Source organism: Loxodonta africana, chromosome 16, assembly GCF_030014295.1.
Source record: "Loxodonta africana isolate mLoxAfr1 chromosome 16, mLoxAfr1.hap2, whole genome shotgun sequence".
In the NCBI taxonomy this organism is placed as follows: Eukaryota; Metazoa; Chordata; class Mammalia; order Proboscidea; family Elephantidae; genus Loxodonta; species Loxodonta africana.
In genome coordinates, this window is record NC_087357.1 from 36,072,632 (window position 1) to 36,087,549 (window position 14,918).

Sequence of the window (14,918 nt, forward strand, 5' to 3'; positions counted from 1 at the left end):
AGCCAACTGGGCTGGGCTGTGCTGGAAGGACCGGGCAGCTCAAGAAAGGGACAGCAGCTTCTGTGGAAGCATGGAGACAGGCCGGGGCAGCTGGCATGCCCAGAGGACACATTAGAGCAGCTTTGCAGGTTTCCAGAAGCCGTTTGGCTGACAAGAACCTATTTGGCCCACCAAGTTTACTGTTCTCTCTGCCCGCCTTCTCCAGCCTATCCTCTCCCTACCCACCAAGCCCCCCAACGCTACTCTGCAGCCCCCCTTGTCACTCAGCTAACAACACATGGACATCTGGCTGGAAAACAAGCCGAGTGCGCCCTGAGCCCCAAGAATGGACCCTAAGTGTAAGAGCCACCACACTGAGCCCAGGCTGATTGCTGAGGCTCTGGGCACATGGCCAGTGCTCAGTGCCAGGCCAGTGCCACAGTGCCTGGGAAGAGGGAAGGGAAACAGACAGGGTGAGCTGGCCCTGAGCAGACTGAGAGGAAGCAAGCCATGGCCAGGTGTGCAGTCAGGGATCTGGGGGTCCCCAGGGCTGAGTCACCTACCCACTAGACCAGTAGTCTTTATATAACCCAAGGCTCCCATGTTACACAGGAACAAACTGAGGTCCAGAGAGAAGGGACTTGCCCAAGGTCACACAGGAGGTTTGTAGAGAAACTAGAACTTAGAGCCCCGCGTCCTGATGCCTAAACTGCCACAACCAGCTGACCTTTCTGATGACCTTCAGCTTGAGAATCCTGCTCTGTTCCAGCCTGCAAGACAGGGAGGAGCTGTTGAAGGAGGAAGGGACACGCTGGAAGGCAGCTCCATACATTTGCACCAGGACTTTAATTGCAGTCCTAGATTTTGTGGCTGAAGCAGCTGCTTGGCCCAGGGTGATCAGGGCAGCAGGGGCAGCCCTGGTGACAGCGGAGCAATGGCGCTGGCCTCCGCACGGGCTGTCCGGCTCTGTGGGAGGAGGAGGGGAGTCCGCCTCTCCAGACACTATTGAGTCTGATGGCTGCAGCTGCTCTGCTGGGTCACAGTGCCATCTAGCGGCCAATGCACCCGCTCTCAGGGGACACAAGGGCCCCTGGAGGCATCAGAGCCTCTGGCGCTGAGTTGGGGTAGTGGGAAAACCACTCCCTATCCCCTTGTTCATAAGCATCCTGAGCCCCAGCTTCCCCAGCTGCCCCTCAGCATCTTGGAGGCAGGGTGGCACAGGGAGCAGCCCTGCCTGGAAGTCCTGAGAACTGGGTTCTCGCCCCACAGAGGGTCTGGCATGGAACCCAAGGAGGGGGAATGTGGGACCAATAGGCATGCACTGCCTCTGTGGACCGGGTAGCCCTGGGCACATCTCTCTGCCTCTCTGGGCCCCTTGAACTAGCCGTCCAGCAGAGCAGCTAAGAGTGCAGGGTCTGGAGCCAGACTGCCCAGTGCAGATCCTACCTCCACCAAGCTGTGCCAAAAACCCATTGCCACTGAATTGATTCTGACTCATGGTGACCCCGTGTGTGTCAGAGTAGGACTGTGCTCCGTAGAGTTTTCAATGGCTGTGATCTTATGGAAATAGATTGCCAGGACTTTCTTCCATGGTGCCACTCGGTGGATTCGAACTACCAACCTTTAGGTTAGCAGCCAAGCACAAACTGTTTGCAGCACCTAAGGACCTCTGGTCTGTGCCCCAGTGGGCAATCACTTAACCTCTCTCAGCTTCGGTTTTCTTACCATTAAAATGGGGTGATTTTGAGAATGAAAGGAGATAAACATGTGACATAACTGGCATAGGGCCTGGCATACAGGAAGTGCCCACTGGGTTTAGCAAACATCAACGTGCTGCTCCTCTGAGGCTCTGACAGAGAGGGATAGAGGACCCTCTGCTGGGCACCTGCTGGATGCAGGAGCACTGTGCTCGGACAGGAGGAAGCCCAAAGCAAGCGGAGCCAGCTGTGCCCTGGGGCGTTCTCATGTGTCCAGGCCTGTCCCCATCCCCCCCAGAACCCATCTCACTTCCCTCCTCCTGTCTGACTCTGCCTTCCACCCCTCCCCAGCAACGCTGCATTTGGGCCTCACCCTTTAAGGGAGCATCTGTCCAGGCTGCAAGGTGATGATTAAAGAAGCCTTAAAAGAAATTTAGAAAGAAAATGAAGGTGGATTTATGATGTCGGATGGGGAGTTTTGCTGTTGGCTGGGAGCAGTGTGGAACAAAGCGGAGGGCAGATCTGATTTATAGGAAGTCATTATCGGAGGAGACGGAGATGCTGAAAGCCCAGCTGAGGCCTTCTGGCGGATCCCCACAAGCAGGCTCAGGAGAGGTGACCAGGGGGCGCAGAGTGCGGGCTGTGGAGCCTCCCAGGGTTTGAGGGGGCGCTGGCCTTTTGGTGGGAGCACAGCCAGGTCTGGCAGCTGGGGAGGCTGGAATGACAGACCCTTCAGCCCGGGGCCCAGGACCCCCAGGGAGTGCTTCCACAGGCCTGCCAGGGGCCCCCAAAGCCCCAGCGCAAACAGTGGCATTTTCCTGGGGTGTCAGACACATAAGATGAGTGTCAGGAAGGGACATAATTTTTCTGTTAAAACCAATGCAGATATGTTACAGAATAGGATTGCAATTCTTATGTGCATATTTTTTAGCTAAAATAAGAGATTTTATAGAAGTTCCAAGCCTGTGGCTGGCCACTCTGGGCTACACCCCCAGCCTCTGCCAAGAGGAAACACTGGTAGAAATGTTGAGCAGTGTGCTATGGAGATGGCACTGGCTCTGGTTTGAATTGTGACTGCCACCACCTGCTGGCTGTGATTGCTCTCCCCAAGCCTCAGTTTCCTCACCTAGAAAGTATTGGCGGTAGAGCACATCTTAAGAGTGGTTCTGAGAATGAAATGGGAAGACACATGGGTGATACCTGGTACCCAGGAATGAACAGTTGTTAGCCAGGGGGTCATTCCTGCCTCCTGAAACAGCTTCTGCCAGCCCCTCACAGCTAGAGGTAGGCTTTTAAAGGGCGCCTTCCTTCCTGCACGCCCTCCAGGTGGCCCAGGTTGGAAATCTCCCACCCAGTGAACAATGCAGGAGACTGTCCTCCTACTCACCTCCCCCCACCCCACGCCCTGCAGAGAGGAGGTAGGCAGGCTGGGGGCAGGAATGCCCTTGTCTAACACCTTCCACCCAGGCATTCAGAATCCTGCGCAGCATCTGGACGGTGCCCAGAGGGCTCGGGAGTGGCAACACCAGCACCAACACAATGTGATTCTGTTTAATATTTTTCTGGAAATTTGGGAAGAGACACCCTTTATTCTCAGCAACCCCTTTACCAACATTCACGTGTATACACACACTCACACACAGCCCCCTCCTCTGCCCCCTGTGTCTTCTATCACCTTTGCCCTACTCATTTACAATACCTTGGATGTTCTCGGCAGCCTGCAGGCCTTGGCATTCACCAGAATCCTATTTCTCTCAAGGTCTCAGCAGATTAATCCCATAGGTCCAAGCTCCTCCTTGGCTGATGGGCCTCACCTCAGAGCCTTCCTTGGGTGCAGTGTCGATGGCCCAGGAACCGGCCCCCAAACACGCTTATCCTGTGGTCACCGTGGCGGAGGCACTGAGAGGGAGAGCTGGAAGGAGCCTTGGAGATCTCCTCATTCTCCCACCCATTTTACAGGGAAGGAGACTGAGGCCTGAAGAGAGGCACAAGCCAGGCAGGAAACTAGAGGCTTTTCCTTAGCACCGTGAATCCCTGTGCCTCTTTGTCCGGGGGGCCCTCATTTTGGGGCAGTTCAGCAGCACACCTTTCCCCCGCAATCTCCCTCTCCCTTCTCTCCTCTCCTGCCCCCACTCACCCCCAAGTGTTGGCCTAGACTCTGCCTGGGAGACAGATACCTGTATCTGAACTGGACTTGAGTCTGCACTGCTGAGGTGCCAGGGTTCCGAGGTCTAGGGGTACAGTTCTGGAGAGCAAGTGGGACTGCCCCATAGGGCTGGGACCCAACAGACAGAGAAACCCTGGGTCCAGGCAGGTTGTAAGAGGGAGCACCGGAATGTGGCAGGAGGAAGTGGGGACCCTGGGGAGAAAGGGCATTTTCCCCTGTAATTCCACCTTCCCACCAGCCTGGTGGGCAGAATGAGCCATCTGGGAGGGACAGGCTGGGAGGGGCATTCACACCCCAACAGCAGAACAAGGAGGCCTTTGAAGTTTGAAAGTGCTGGGGAAAAATAAAGGGATATTATTCACCCAGCAGGTGGTAAATAGTCCCAGCTAATGAGTATGTGGCACCTGACATTTTCCAAGGTACCTTCCGAAAACCAGCTCACTTAATATTTACGACAGCCCTGGGAAGGAGGTATTGTTATCATCAGTCTCATGCAATAGGTGAGAAAAGAGAAGCCCAGAAAGGTTTGGTGATGTGCCCAAGGTCACACAGCTTAAACTTGGACATTCTGCTCCCTAGGCCCATGGTCTTTTCCATTCCCAGGGCTGCCCCTCCAGCCTCAACTGGGGAACTGTTCAACTCCAAAAGGAGGTGCTGGCCTCAAAGAGAAAGTCATTAATTGATGCACAGTGTCCCTGTTGGGACAGCCTTCTCCAAGGCTAAAGATGTTCCTAGCTGCCCGCTCCTACCCCCATGTTGTTGTTGTTGGATGCCGTTGAGTCAATTTCAAGTCATAGTGAGTCCATGTGCCAGAATAGAACTGCCCCATAGTGTTTTCTTGGCTCTAATCGTTACAGAATCAGATTGCCAGACCTTTCTCCTGCAGAGCTGCTAGGTAGATTCAAATTGCCAGTCTTTCGGTTAGCAGCCGAGTGCTTCACAGTCACGCCACCAGGGCTCCTTATGATGTGTGCTTAGGAGATGGAGGAGAGGGTAGATGAGATGGAGGAGGACTAGGAGGAGGGTGAAGAGCAGAGGGAGGTAAAGAGCAGAAGGAAGCAGGGAAAGGTCCTGGTAGAAAGTCCTTGCTGAATAACGGGCCTTTGTCCTTGACTGGGAAGGGCGTGGGAGTGTCAGGCTACATTGACGATGGATGGATTTTATTGGTTTCAAGAGGACTTACATGTTCCACGTGGGATCAGAGTATCCCTGGCAGCATCAGTGAAGTGTGCAGACACGTGACTGCCCACCTCAGACCCTAAGTTAGCCCCACATCCTGAGGCTTCAAGGGCCCGTGCTCAAGAGGCCAGCTCCCCGAACGTCAGCACACCTGCTCCCCAACTGTGTAGCAAACTTGCCAAGAAGGAGTTGTGGGTAACATCTCTGTTATGGTCCGGTTTCCATGGCAATAAATTGTCACTAATTAGTAGTGTGGTTACCATGGCAATTTTCTAGTAATTACAGGTTACAAATGGTGCAAGGCTTCAACCCAACCCAATTAGTTAATTAGAAAGATTTAGAAATTTGTCCAAAAGGGAAATAACCTGCTTTGTAGAAAATGAAGGGAATGTGTCACAGCTTGGGGGCCAGAGGCAGAAAGGAAATTGGAGGATGCCGGAGCGGGGGAAAAAGGATGGAGTTGAGTGGCGGCAAGTCCCTGAGCCCCAGTTGGGATTTCCGGGGGCCCAGGCAAGACCAAGGGCTCCTCACTGAGGCCGGCTCCTGGGCTAGTGTCTGGCAGGACCAGGCAGGACAGCTGCCAGCAGCCACTGAGTGGCTCCTTTCTTAATGGGCAGGGGCGGTACCCAGGTTATGGCCCAGCACCCTTCCCTGCTGGCTTTAGGAGTGGCATCTGAAGTCTCCCTGTGACTGTCATAATGAAAAGCAGATGCTGTGTCTTGGATAACACTCCCCAGGAGCCATGAGAGTTCAGTGGCTCCATTTTCACATGGCTTGAACTCTTCTTAAGACCTAATTAGATTATCTGGGAGGAATCTGGGAGGCGTGGGGTCCAGATTGTGTTAACATGGTGCTCAACCAGGAGAGCAATAAGGGTGGTGATGCCAGCTGCCCCCACCCCGTCCCCCCAGCCCTGAACACCAGCTCTGGTGGGCAGACTCCATTTGCTCAGGTGAGAAAGGCCCCATGACCTCCTCCAGGGGCATCTCTCAGACGTCTGCCTGGAGGAGCCTGGTGACCAAAAGAACCGTTCTCAAATTAGCAGAATAGCTTTGGGGAACCTTTGTCCCATCCAGGAGAGCTTGGCCCAACACCAGTCGGGTCTGCAGGCTGCCTGAGCTCTCATTTTCAAACAAATCCAGCTCTTCTGGGGTGCTCTGGTAACTACTCTCATATTGAACAGCACTTTAGAGTAATCCTTTTCAAACTAGATGTGTGTACAAACCACCCAGGAGTCTTCCTATAATGCAGATTCTGATTCAGTAGGGGCCAGAGAGTCTGCATTTCTCACAGCTCCTGCATTTTGTCCACAGACCTGACTTTGAGTAGCAAAGTTGTAGCGTTCGCAAAACCCTTTCACCTCATTTGTTCCTCTGAAAAACTCTGAGGTGGAGGAGGCAGGTCAGATTATCCTCATTGTTCAGATCAGAAAACTGAGGCTCAGAAGGGTAACATAAATTGCCCAAGGACACACAGATTGTAAAAAGCTAAGCTGAGACTAACATCCATGTCCTGGACCTGGTCAAGCTGTTTCCTGCACTGTATTTCCAACGTTTGGGGGTGTGGCCAGGCAAGGCTTTCATGCAGGTTTGTTTTCCTGGGGGTGGGAGGTGGGACCTAGCAAGCAGAGAGGCTTTATTTGAAACCCACCGGCTGGAGGTGGTTTGTTCAAGACATCTTAAGGTTAGACTTCTTGACATGGGTAGCTCCTATTTGCTCTTGGAGACTTCAAGCCCTAATGTAGAAAATGTAGAGCTGGCTTAATTTTGTTCTTTCTTTTTTAAATATACACTTTATTGGATTTTTTTCTTTCAAGCTATAGAAGCAATTCTTGTTGCAACCAACCAAACAATACAAAGACATTCAAAGAAAAGGCCAACCACCACCCCTCCTTCCTGCCCCAAATCCTACCCATCAAGGTAGCCAGTGTTCACAGCAGGGGGTGTGGACTTTCTCACTTTTCTCCAAGCTCGTACAAGCGTGCATAAATATGTATATTCAGAAATATGTATTTTCCTATTTTTTCTAATAAAAAATAGGGTTACATAATGCCATTACTTGGCGAATTGTTTTTTCATTTAGCAGCATGTCACGGGCACTCCTCCCAGTCAATACATATGGATCTGTGCGGTCTTTTTAGTAGCTGCAGAGTGGTCCATCGTATGGATGTACCACAATCCATTCAGCAGCCCACTGTTGATGGACATGCAGGGTGTTCCCAATTGTGTACGACATCAAACAAAGTAAGCAGCCTTGTACCAAGAGTGGTGCTTTTACTCCAGTAGGTCTTTAAAGCAGGAACATCCGCAGTGGTTTTGACCAGCATGTGTGTGACTGGGGCGGGGAGGGGGTGTCAGGGAATCTGCGACATGAACAAAATGGTGTGGGGTGGGTAGAGCTGGGTTGAGGGTTACTGTAATTCAGCCACTTTTCTTAGAGGGGAGGGAAGGCATCTGTGTGGTATCCTCTGAGCCCTCGGGCTTGCTTCGTGCATGGAATCATCGAAGCGTTCCTTGGGCACATGGTGATTTGGTCCTGCTCCTCGCCTGCCTCATCATCAGTATTGACACCCTCCACACAAGTTTATAGAGAATGTGGGCCCAGACTGAGGCTCAGGGAAGCATCAGGAAGGTCGAATTTCTCCCCGAGGCTCTTTGGAAATGTCCCCAGTGCAGCTTCTCCTAGGCCTCAGGGGCAGCCCCAATCTCGGGACAGCCAGGGCTTTGCTTCTGCCCTCACAGTGGATCTGTGTCCTCTTCTAGGGGGCCGGGGAGTCAGTGTGGGCCCCATCCTCAGCAGCAGTGCCTCGGATATCTTCTGTGACAACGAGAATGGGCCCAACTTCCTCTTCCACAATCGTGGTGACGGCACCTTCGTGGATGCCGCGGCCAGTGCTGGTGAGTGAACCTAGCCACTGCCCTGTGCCCTCACACCTGACCCACTGCAGAGGCCAAGAGCTGGCCCTGTCCAGCTCCCCCAGCACGGTCACCCAGGTCATTGCCTGTACCACACAGAGAAGCATTGTTGACTCCCCAAGTTCCACTTCCCCTGTGACTCTAGCCAGGCCACGGGGGATGTTTGCTGCGGTGGGGCAGGGGGGCCTGCAATTCCTGATCATTATCTATTTTCCAGCAACTAGAACTGGCACATATTCCTCTGAGTCCTGCCTACCGTGCTCTCTCAGCATCAATTTCCCCTCCAAGCTGCCTCTCCTTATCTTGGCCCCCCTCCCACATTTACCTAAAACATTCAGTTCAATTCAATAACCATTTGTTGAGCCCCTGCTAAATGCCCGACTGCTGTTTGGAGCTGAGGATGCTGACCTGAATAAGGCCAAGACCCCGCACATAAGGCACTGGCATTCCAGAAGGGGAACAGACATATAAACAAATAGCTATAATAGGAAGTAGGATAAAATCCATGCAAGATAGTGCCCCCAGGCTCTCAGCTCTGCCTCTCCTTCTCCCTTTGTGCTCATCCCTCATCTGCCTCAGGGCCTTTGCACCTGCCATTCCCTCCGCCTGCTCTATCTGCAGACCTTCTACTTACCTTTCATCACTCAGCTCAAGTGTCACCTCTGTACAGCCTCTCCTGATTCACCCTCTGTACGGGCTGGCTGAGCCTGGACTTCCTTCTCCTTGTTCCCACTGCCCCTTACGTGTATGTATGTCTCACTCAGGCTTCTACATTGACAAAACGACTTACCCGTGAGCTCCACAGAGCCGAGGGCCTGTTCTATTCATTCTTAACACAATGCTCAGCACGCAGGGCTCACCCAGTAGTTCTGCTACATTTTCTTAAAGTGTGTAAATGTAATCAAACTATTGATCAGGCTGCCTTCCAACCGCTTCTCCCTACCCATTTCCTCCCCGTCTTGCCAACGAATGGAAGGTTTGATTTTACCTCCTCCTTGGAGGCATTGGGAGGGGCTCTGAGCTCCAGAAGAATAGGTGAGTGGGACCTGGACTCAGATTAAGGTTCTAAAAGCTCGTGCTGACAGGTACCATCGAATCCCTAAGCATATGCCAATCCATTCTCTTTGGTGTAAGAGCACTTACTCCCCTAGCTTTCTGCTCTGGAGTCCCTACTTTGGTGAACCCCTGGCCCAGGACCCCCAGCCAGCACCCATTCCTTGTTTACCCTCTTTACCTTCCCCGGCAAAGCCAAGGTTGGAGGCAGCTCCCCTGTCTGTCCTCCCACTGACTCATCTCCTACTGCTATACTCTGGCCGCAAATTTTCTTACTGCTGAAAAATCATAAAGCGAGGAGAGGGTAGGAAACCTAGAGGATCTGATAAGGTGTTAAAGAGATAGAAGCAGAGGCGAGTGAACAAGTTGGAGCCGGAGAAAGTACCAGGCGGGAGGAGAGAGGAAAGGTGCTAGGCCCGTAATTGAAAGTCAGAATGATTGCAGGGGTTTAACAAGACATGTCAAGAGGGCATTCATCACCCAAACAGGTGCTGCTGTGAAATGCAGCTTGGCACCGATTATTCCTGAGAAAGGGAACCAGCTCCTTGTCAAGGTGCCTCATAGATCGGAGAGAAATGGGCCAACACAGAAGGCCACCGACATTCGGGCTGAGGGGCTCGCTGAGAATGAGCGGGGTATTAATCCTGGAGGTTGCAGGCTGCCCCCCCTGCTTTGCAACCCCTTTCTCTCAATCCTGGGTCTGACTGCATCTTCTCTGCTGCACATTCCTAGATCCTTCCCTCCCCCTAGAGGATGCTCAGCCTCTGAGGTTCTTATAGGCCACGCCTTCTCCCACTCGCACCCTCAGGATACCCATGTGTGCAGCTGGTAAGAGCTCCCTGTGCCCCAGTGTCTGATCCCCACTCTTAATGTATTGTCCTATCACTCACCAGCTCTTAGGGCCTGACAACCAACAGCAGTTTGTCGTCATAAAGAGTCAATGAGGAGCAAGGGGATTTAGAGCCAGTCTCCGCGCCTCTCAGCTCTGTGCTTGGCCTGAGGGAGCATGTCTGCCTGGGGTAGCTGGGGGCACAGGCCATTGCTCTAGGCAGAGCCATCCCCACTTGCCCCCAGGATGGGCTCAGTCCCGGGACACTGGCAGGTGCAGGGATGGCATAGGTGTTACATCAGTCACACAAGCTTCCTCCTGGACCTCAAAAGGCACACTGCTGGTTTCCCTGTCACAGCTGCACTGTTTCCTCTGCCATCACCGACGTCCTCAGTTTGCTTCTGTCAAATTATTTGTGTCTGTTAGTGAGAACTGCGAGGTGACAGCAGACCCTGAGACAGAAGTTGAGTGGACACGGGTGAACACAATGACCAGGCCTGACCTCATAGAGTATAAGGTCTGGTGAGAAAATCTGGCCCTAAACAAGGAAACCACAGGGAACAGAATTGCACTTTGTCATAAAGGCTATGGAGGAAAAGGACAGGAGGCTATCAAGGTGCGGTGAGGCTGTTTGAGCTGAGAACAGAATAACTCACAGCCAGCTAAACAGGAGCTGGGGAGGAACATTCCAGGTGGAGAAAGACCAGTGTGACGAAGGAAAGAGCTTGGTTCATTTGAGGAATGAAAGGGACATTGGGTGACCAGAACACAGTGAGTAAGGAGGAAGGGTGCTGGGTAATGGAGAGGTAAGCTGGGGTGCCATCAGACAAGGCCCATGATCCCCAGTCAGGAATTTGAATTTGTCTCAAGAAAAGAGCACTGGGGGGCCATTGGTCAATTTAAGCAAAAGAATGGCACCATCCAATTAACATCTCCCTAGTGGCAGACAAGGGTGGCTGAAAAGGGCTTTAAAACCTAAAACCGAACCCATTGCCCTCAATTCCGACTCATAGCATGTAGGACAGAGTAGAACTGCCCCATAGGGTTTCCAAGGAGCACCTGGTGAATTCAAACTGCTGACCTTTTCATTAACAGCCAAGCTCTTAACCACTGTGTCACTAGGGCTCTGCAAAGAGTTTTAATCCTCCTGAATTTGTACCAGTTTCCTTCCCCCCACCATGCTACCCCAAAACCTAGCAAAAAACATTGTGGTTGCTGGGCAAACACAGTTAGAGGACAGTCTCTGGTCCCATTTGTGACCAGATGGCCGCTCCCCCTTATACCCTATGGAGAAATGCTGAGACCCTGGCTGCGTCTCCCTCATCTACTCCCAGGAGGGCAGGGACAGTAAAGGGCCACCCTCCACTGTTGCTCTTTGTGGAGCTTGAGCAAGGTGAGTGTTGGTGGAGAGTGCAGGGGACAGTGCCCTGAGGGCTCCTGCTGTTACCTGCAGGTGTGGACGACCCCCACCAGCACGGGCGAGGCGTTGCCCTGGCCGACTTCAACCGTGACGGCAAAGTGGACATCGTCTATGGCAACTGGAACGGCCCCCACCGCCTGTACCTGCAGATGAATGTCCATGGGAAGGTCCGCTTTCGGGTAAGAAGGAGCATCACCCTTTTTCCCTTCCCACACCCAGCTGCTCTCACCCCAGCCCTGCGCCTCCCACCAGGCTGAGAATGGGCTTGTGGCTCTCCAGGGCCCCAGGGGCAGGTAGAGGGTATGTGACAATGAAGGTAACCTCATGGGAGGTGGCAGACTTCACGTGGTCTGCTATAGTGCCTCTAGTGCGTGGAGCAGAAAGAGCCAGTGAGCACAGCAGGGAGACCCTCTCCCACGGTGGGCGGGAGCAGGGTCCTGTGAGGCCTGGGCTTTATCCACTGGATCAAGAGCATCCTTCCTGATGGCTCCTGGAAATCCTGATGCTGTAACCCTGGCCAGAGCTTTCCAAATTGAGGTTCAGGCCAAGGGCATGGTGGTGAGAGAACAAAGGAGCTTGAAGCCACAGAGCTCCCAGCAGCTGTCCTTAAGGCCAAACAGATGGTAGGCAAGGGGCTTTGACCTCAAACCCCTCTCAGTGCCCACTCCCTGAGTTGTCAGTGGGATATAATGCCAACAATCTTTCAGCAAGGCTGTTTGGTGGCAGTAATGGAGGGGTTCAGTATGATGAGCTTGATTTTGGGCTTTCTCAGTGGAGGGCAATGCAGGGCATGGGGCCATTGAAGTTGACCTCAGGGAGTCAAGTGGTTCTGGAAGTACCTAGGTTTTGCCAAAACCCCCTGAGGGATTAAGAAAGCTCCAGCCTTTGCTATTTGGCCTGTGTGACCATGGAGACACCACCGCTATGAGCTCCCTCCCTGGGAGGCAGCCACTTTGGGGTGCTCAGGCCCGGCACTCCCTCCCCATCTCTGGAGCGGGAGGTGCATCTGAGCTCAGGGCAGTGGATCCTGGATGACTTCCATCTTTCTGTGCCTTTTTATTTTAACTTTGTGGTTCTCAGCCAGGGGCAATTTTGCACACACACACACCCCACCAGGGAATATTTGATAATGTCTGGAGACATTTTTGGTTGTCACACAGGGGTAGGGGATCTACCGGCATGTAGTGGGTAAAAACCAGGGATGCTGCTAAACATCCTACAATGCACAGGACAGTCCCACACAACACAGACTTATCCAGCCCAAAATGTCAATAGGAGGGAGGTTGAGGAGCCCTGTTAATCCCCCGAGGGCCCACCCCAGAGCTCACAGGAACAATAATCATAATCATAGATGCCTCATTTATCAAGTGCCTTCCATGTGCCAGGAACCGCGCTAAGTGCCATCCATATATTATCTGGGAAGCCCAGGCATCCAGTGAGGTGACCCCAGGGAGCTCTGTAGGTTTCCATTTTTATAGGATCAATAGAATAGGAACGAGTTAGAGATCCTGAGGTCTCTTTGTTCCCCAGCTCTTAAGGCCCAGCTCAGGCTAGCCAACTGATCAGGCTCTTAATCGGCTTTATTACTGCCCTGATGGGGACAGCCTCTCCCTGGCTCCCCCAGAACAGGCAGCCCACCAGCCATCCAGGGCCAGCCCATTCCTGCAGCAGGAGGCCCAGGGGCAGGGCCAGGCCAAGGGGCAGGAAGGCCCACCCAGAGACACTGACTGTCCCCTTCTCAGCCCTCCGCATGTGGGCCACGGGATTTGGACAGGCTCCTGGGGTCTTTAAGGGACAAGCTCACCTATAATGGGGATATTCTCAGAAAGGACACCCTGCACAGCTCTCCTTTTGTTTTAAAGGCAAACCCCACACCTGGGGTCCTTTGCTGGGTCTGCCCAAAGCCCTGCCAGCACTTTGGGGTCCCAGCTGGGCTATTGTGGGTCCCCTGGACAGGTACATCTGATACTCCAACCTCCCAAAGCAAATGTCTCAAAAAGTAGTGGGCGGAGGCTCCTATAAAAGAACGTAAGGTAACAGAGACAGCAAAAACCACAGCTAAAGGCAGCCATCATCATTTCTAGATTGCCAGATTGCTCAGGTTGCAATAGAAATCTACGTAGCCCCCATCAGTGCCAAGAGTTTTACATATATCACCCCATGCCATCCTCACAGGCTATTATTATCCCCATGTTACTGATGAGGAAAGTGAGATTCCAGTGGCAGAGTAACTGGCCTAAGATCACAGCCAGCCAAATGAGGAGCCTAGATTCAAATGCATAGCACCTGTGCCCCACCAGGCTTCCTGCTCTCAGGGCCCCACTTGTTCGCTATGACAATGGACAATCCCCCTCCCTCTCGAGGACTCAGTTACCTCACCTGTAAAATGGGAACCCTAACGTCTGCCCTACCTCACAGGACTGATGGAAGGGTTAAGTGATTAGGACTAGTGAAGGGCAAAGAACTTCACACTGATGTGATTTGTGACAGTTACACTTACCTCTTTGTTCTCCTACAAGCAGCCTGAGGTACATGTGGTCCTAAACACACCCACCCCAGGCCCCTTGCCATGAGGTGAGAGAGGAGGTGCTGGGTGGGCTCTATGTTTTATCTCTGAGCACACCCCTGTTCCCGGTAGAGGGGACTCCACCCCTTGCTCACACCACTCTCCTCCACGTCCATCCACTGACCAGCAGCCCTCTCTCCCGCCAGGACATCGCCTCACCCAAGTTCTCCATGCCCTCCCCGGTCCGCACAGTCATCGCCGCTGACTTTGACAACGACCAGGAGCTGGAGGTCTTCTTCAATAACATCGCCTACCGCAGCTCCTCAGCCAACCGCCTCTTCCGGTAGATGTTCAGCCTGGCTCCTGCTGTTGTTAACTTTGGCAGCTGGGGGAGGTCGGGGAGGAAGGGTTAGGAATCCAAAGAGGAGGGTTCCAGGGGCCAGGGAGTCAGTACTGAGGTGGAAGGAGGTCCCCTGATGGAGGAACAGAAAGGAGAGGGAGGAGCAGAGACTGGGCTGCAGGGGCACGGAGGGAGAGTCCTGGACAAGGAGCTGGCCTCCTGCTGGGGCAGGGAAACAGGGAAGGAAACATGGTCTGAAGCGCGCCCAGAAGCCAAGATCCACAGGCCATAAATCCACTGCAAACGGGATTACAGTGCCAAATCTGTTTAGGTAAACCCAAATTACGCAAAGTTAAACAGGTTTATTTACTGTGCAACTTCTCAGAACCTTTAAAATGCCCATGAGTATTTTTACCTTCCAAAAGGAAGACAGAGTATTGCAAATGGATTGGATCACAGGACACTTCTTTCAACGATTGTCTCTTGGGATTGACGTTCTGCAAAATATCCTTTGGGGACCACTGGATGAGACAGTGCAGTGATAGACAAGGAAAAGGGCGATATAGAAATGGAAGTCATCTGCAAGCAACTACTGCATCCAGGGAGGAAGGGCTGGGTTTTCTGAGGCAACACTGCATCAGAATCACCCCAAGTGCTTATGCCAAATGCAGAGTCCCAGGGCCCACCTGGGATTTCCTGAACCAGACTGTCAGGGGTCAGGACCAGGAATCTGTGTTTTTAACAAATGCACTAGGCACCAGGTGATTTTTATCTCACTGGTTTGAGAACCTCTGTTGGGGAAAAAACCTCAGGGCCCATGTGGCTTAAGACTT

At 52.8% G+C, this 14,918-nt stretch overlaps 1 protein-coding gene across 1 annotated transcript in view; it reads left to right on the forward strand.

The window, feature by feature from the left end:
• Positions 1–14,918, forward strand: part of CRTAC1 (cartilage acidic protein 1) — a 129,192-nt gene that overhangs the window by 93,931 nt on the left and 20,343 nt on the right. The window contains exons 5-7 of the mRNA XM_003408983.3: positions 7,785–7,919; positions 11,273–11,418; positions 13,952–14,088. Coding sequence (XP_003409031.3) covers positions 7,785–7,919; positions 11,273–11,418; positions 13,952–14,088 — 418 coding nt within the window. The remainder of the gene's footprint in view (positions 1–7,784; positions 7,920–11,272; positions 11,419–13,951; positions 14,089–14,918) is intronic.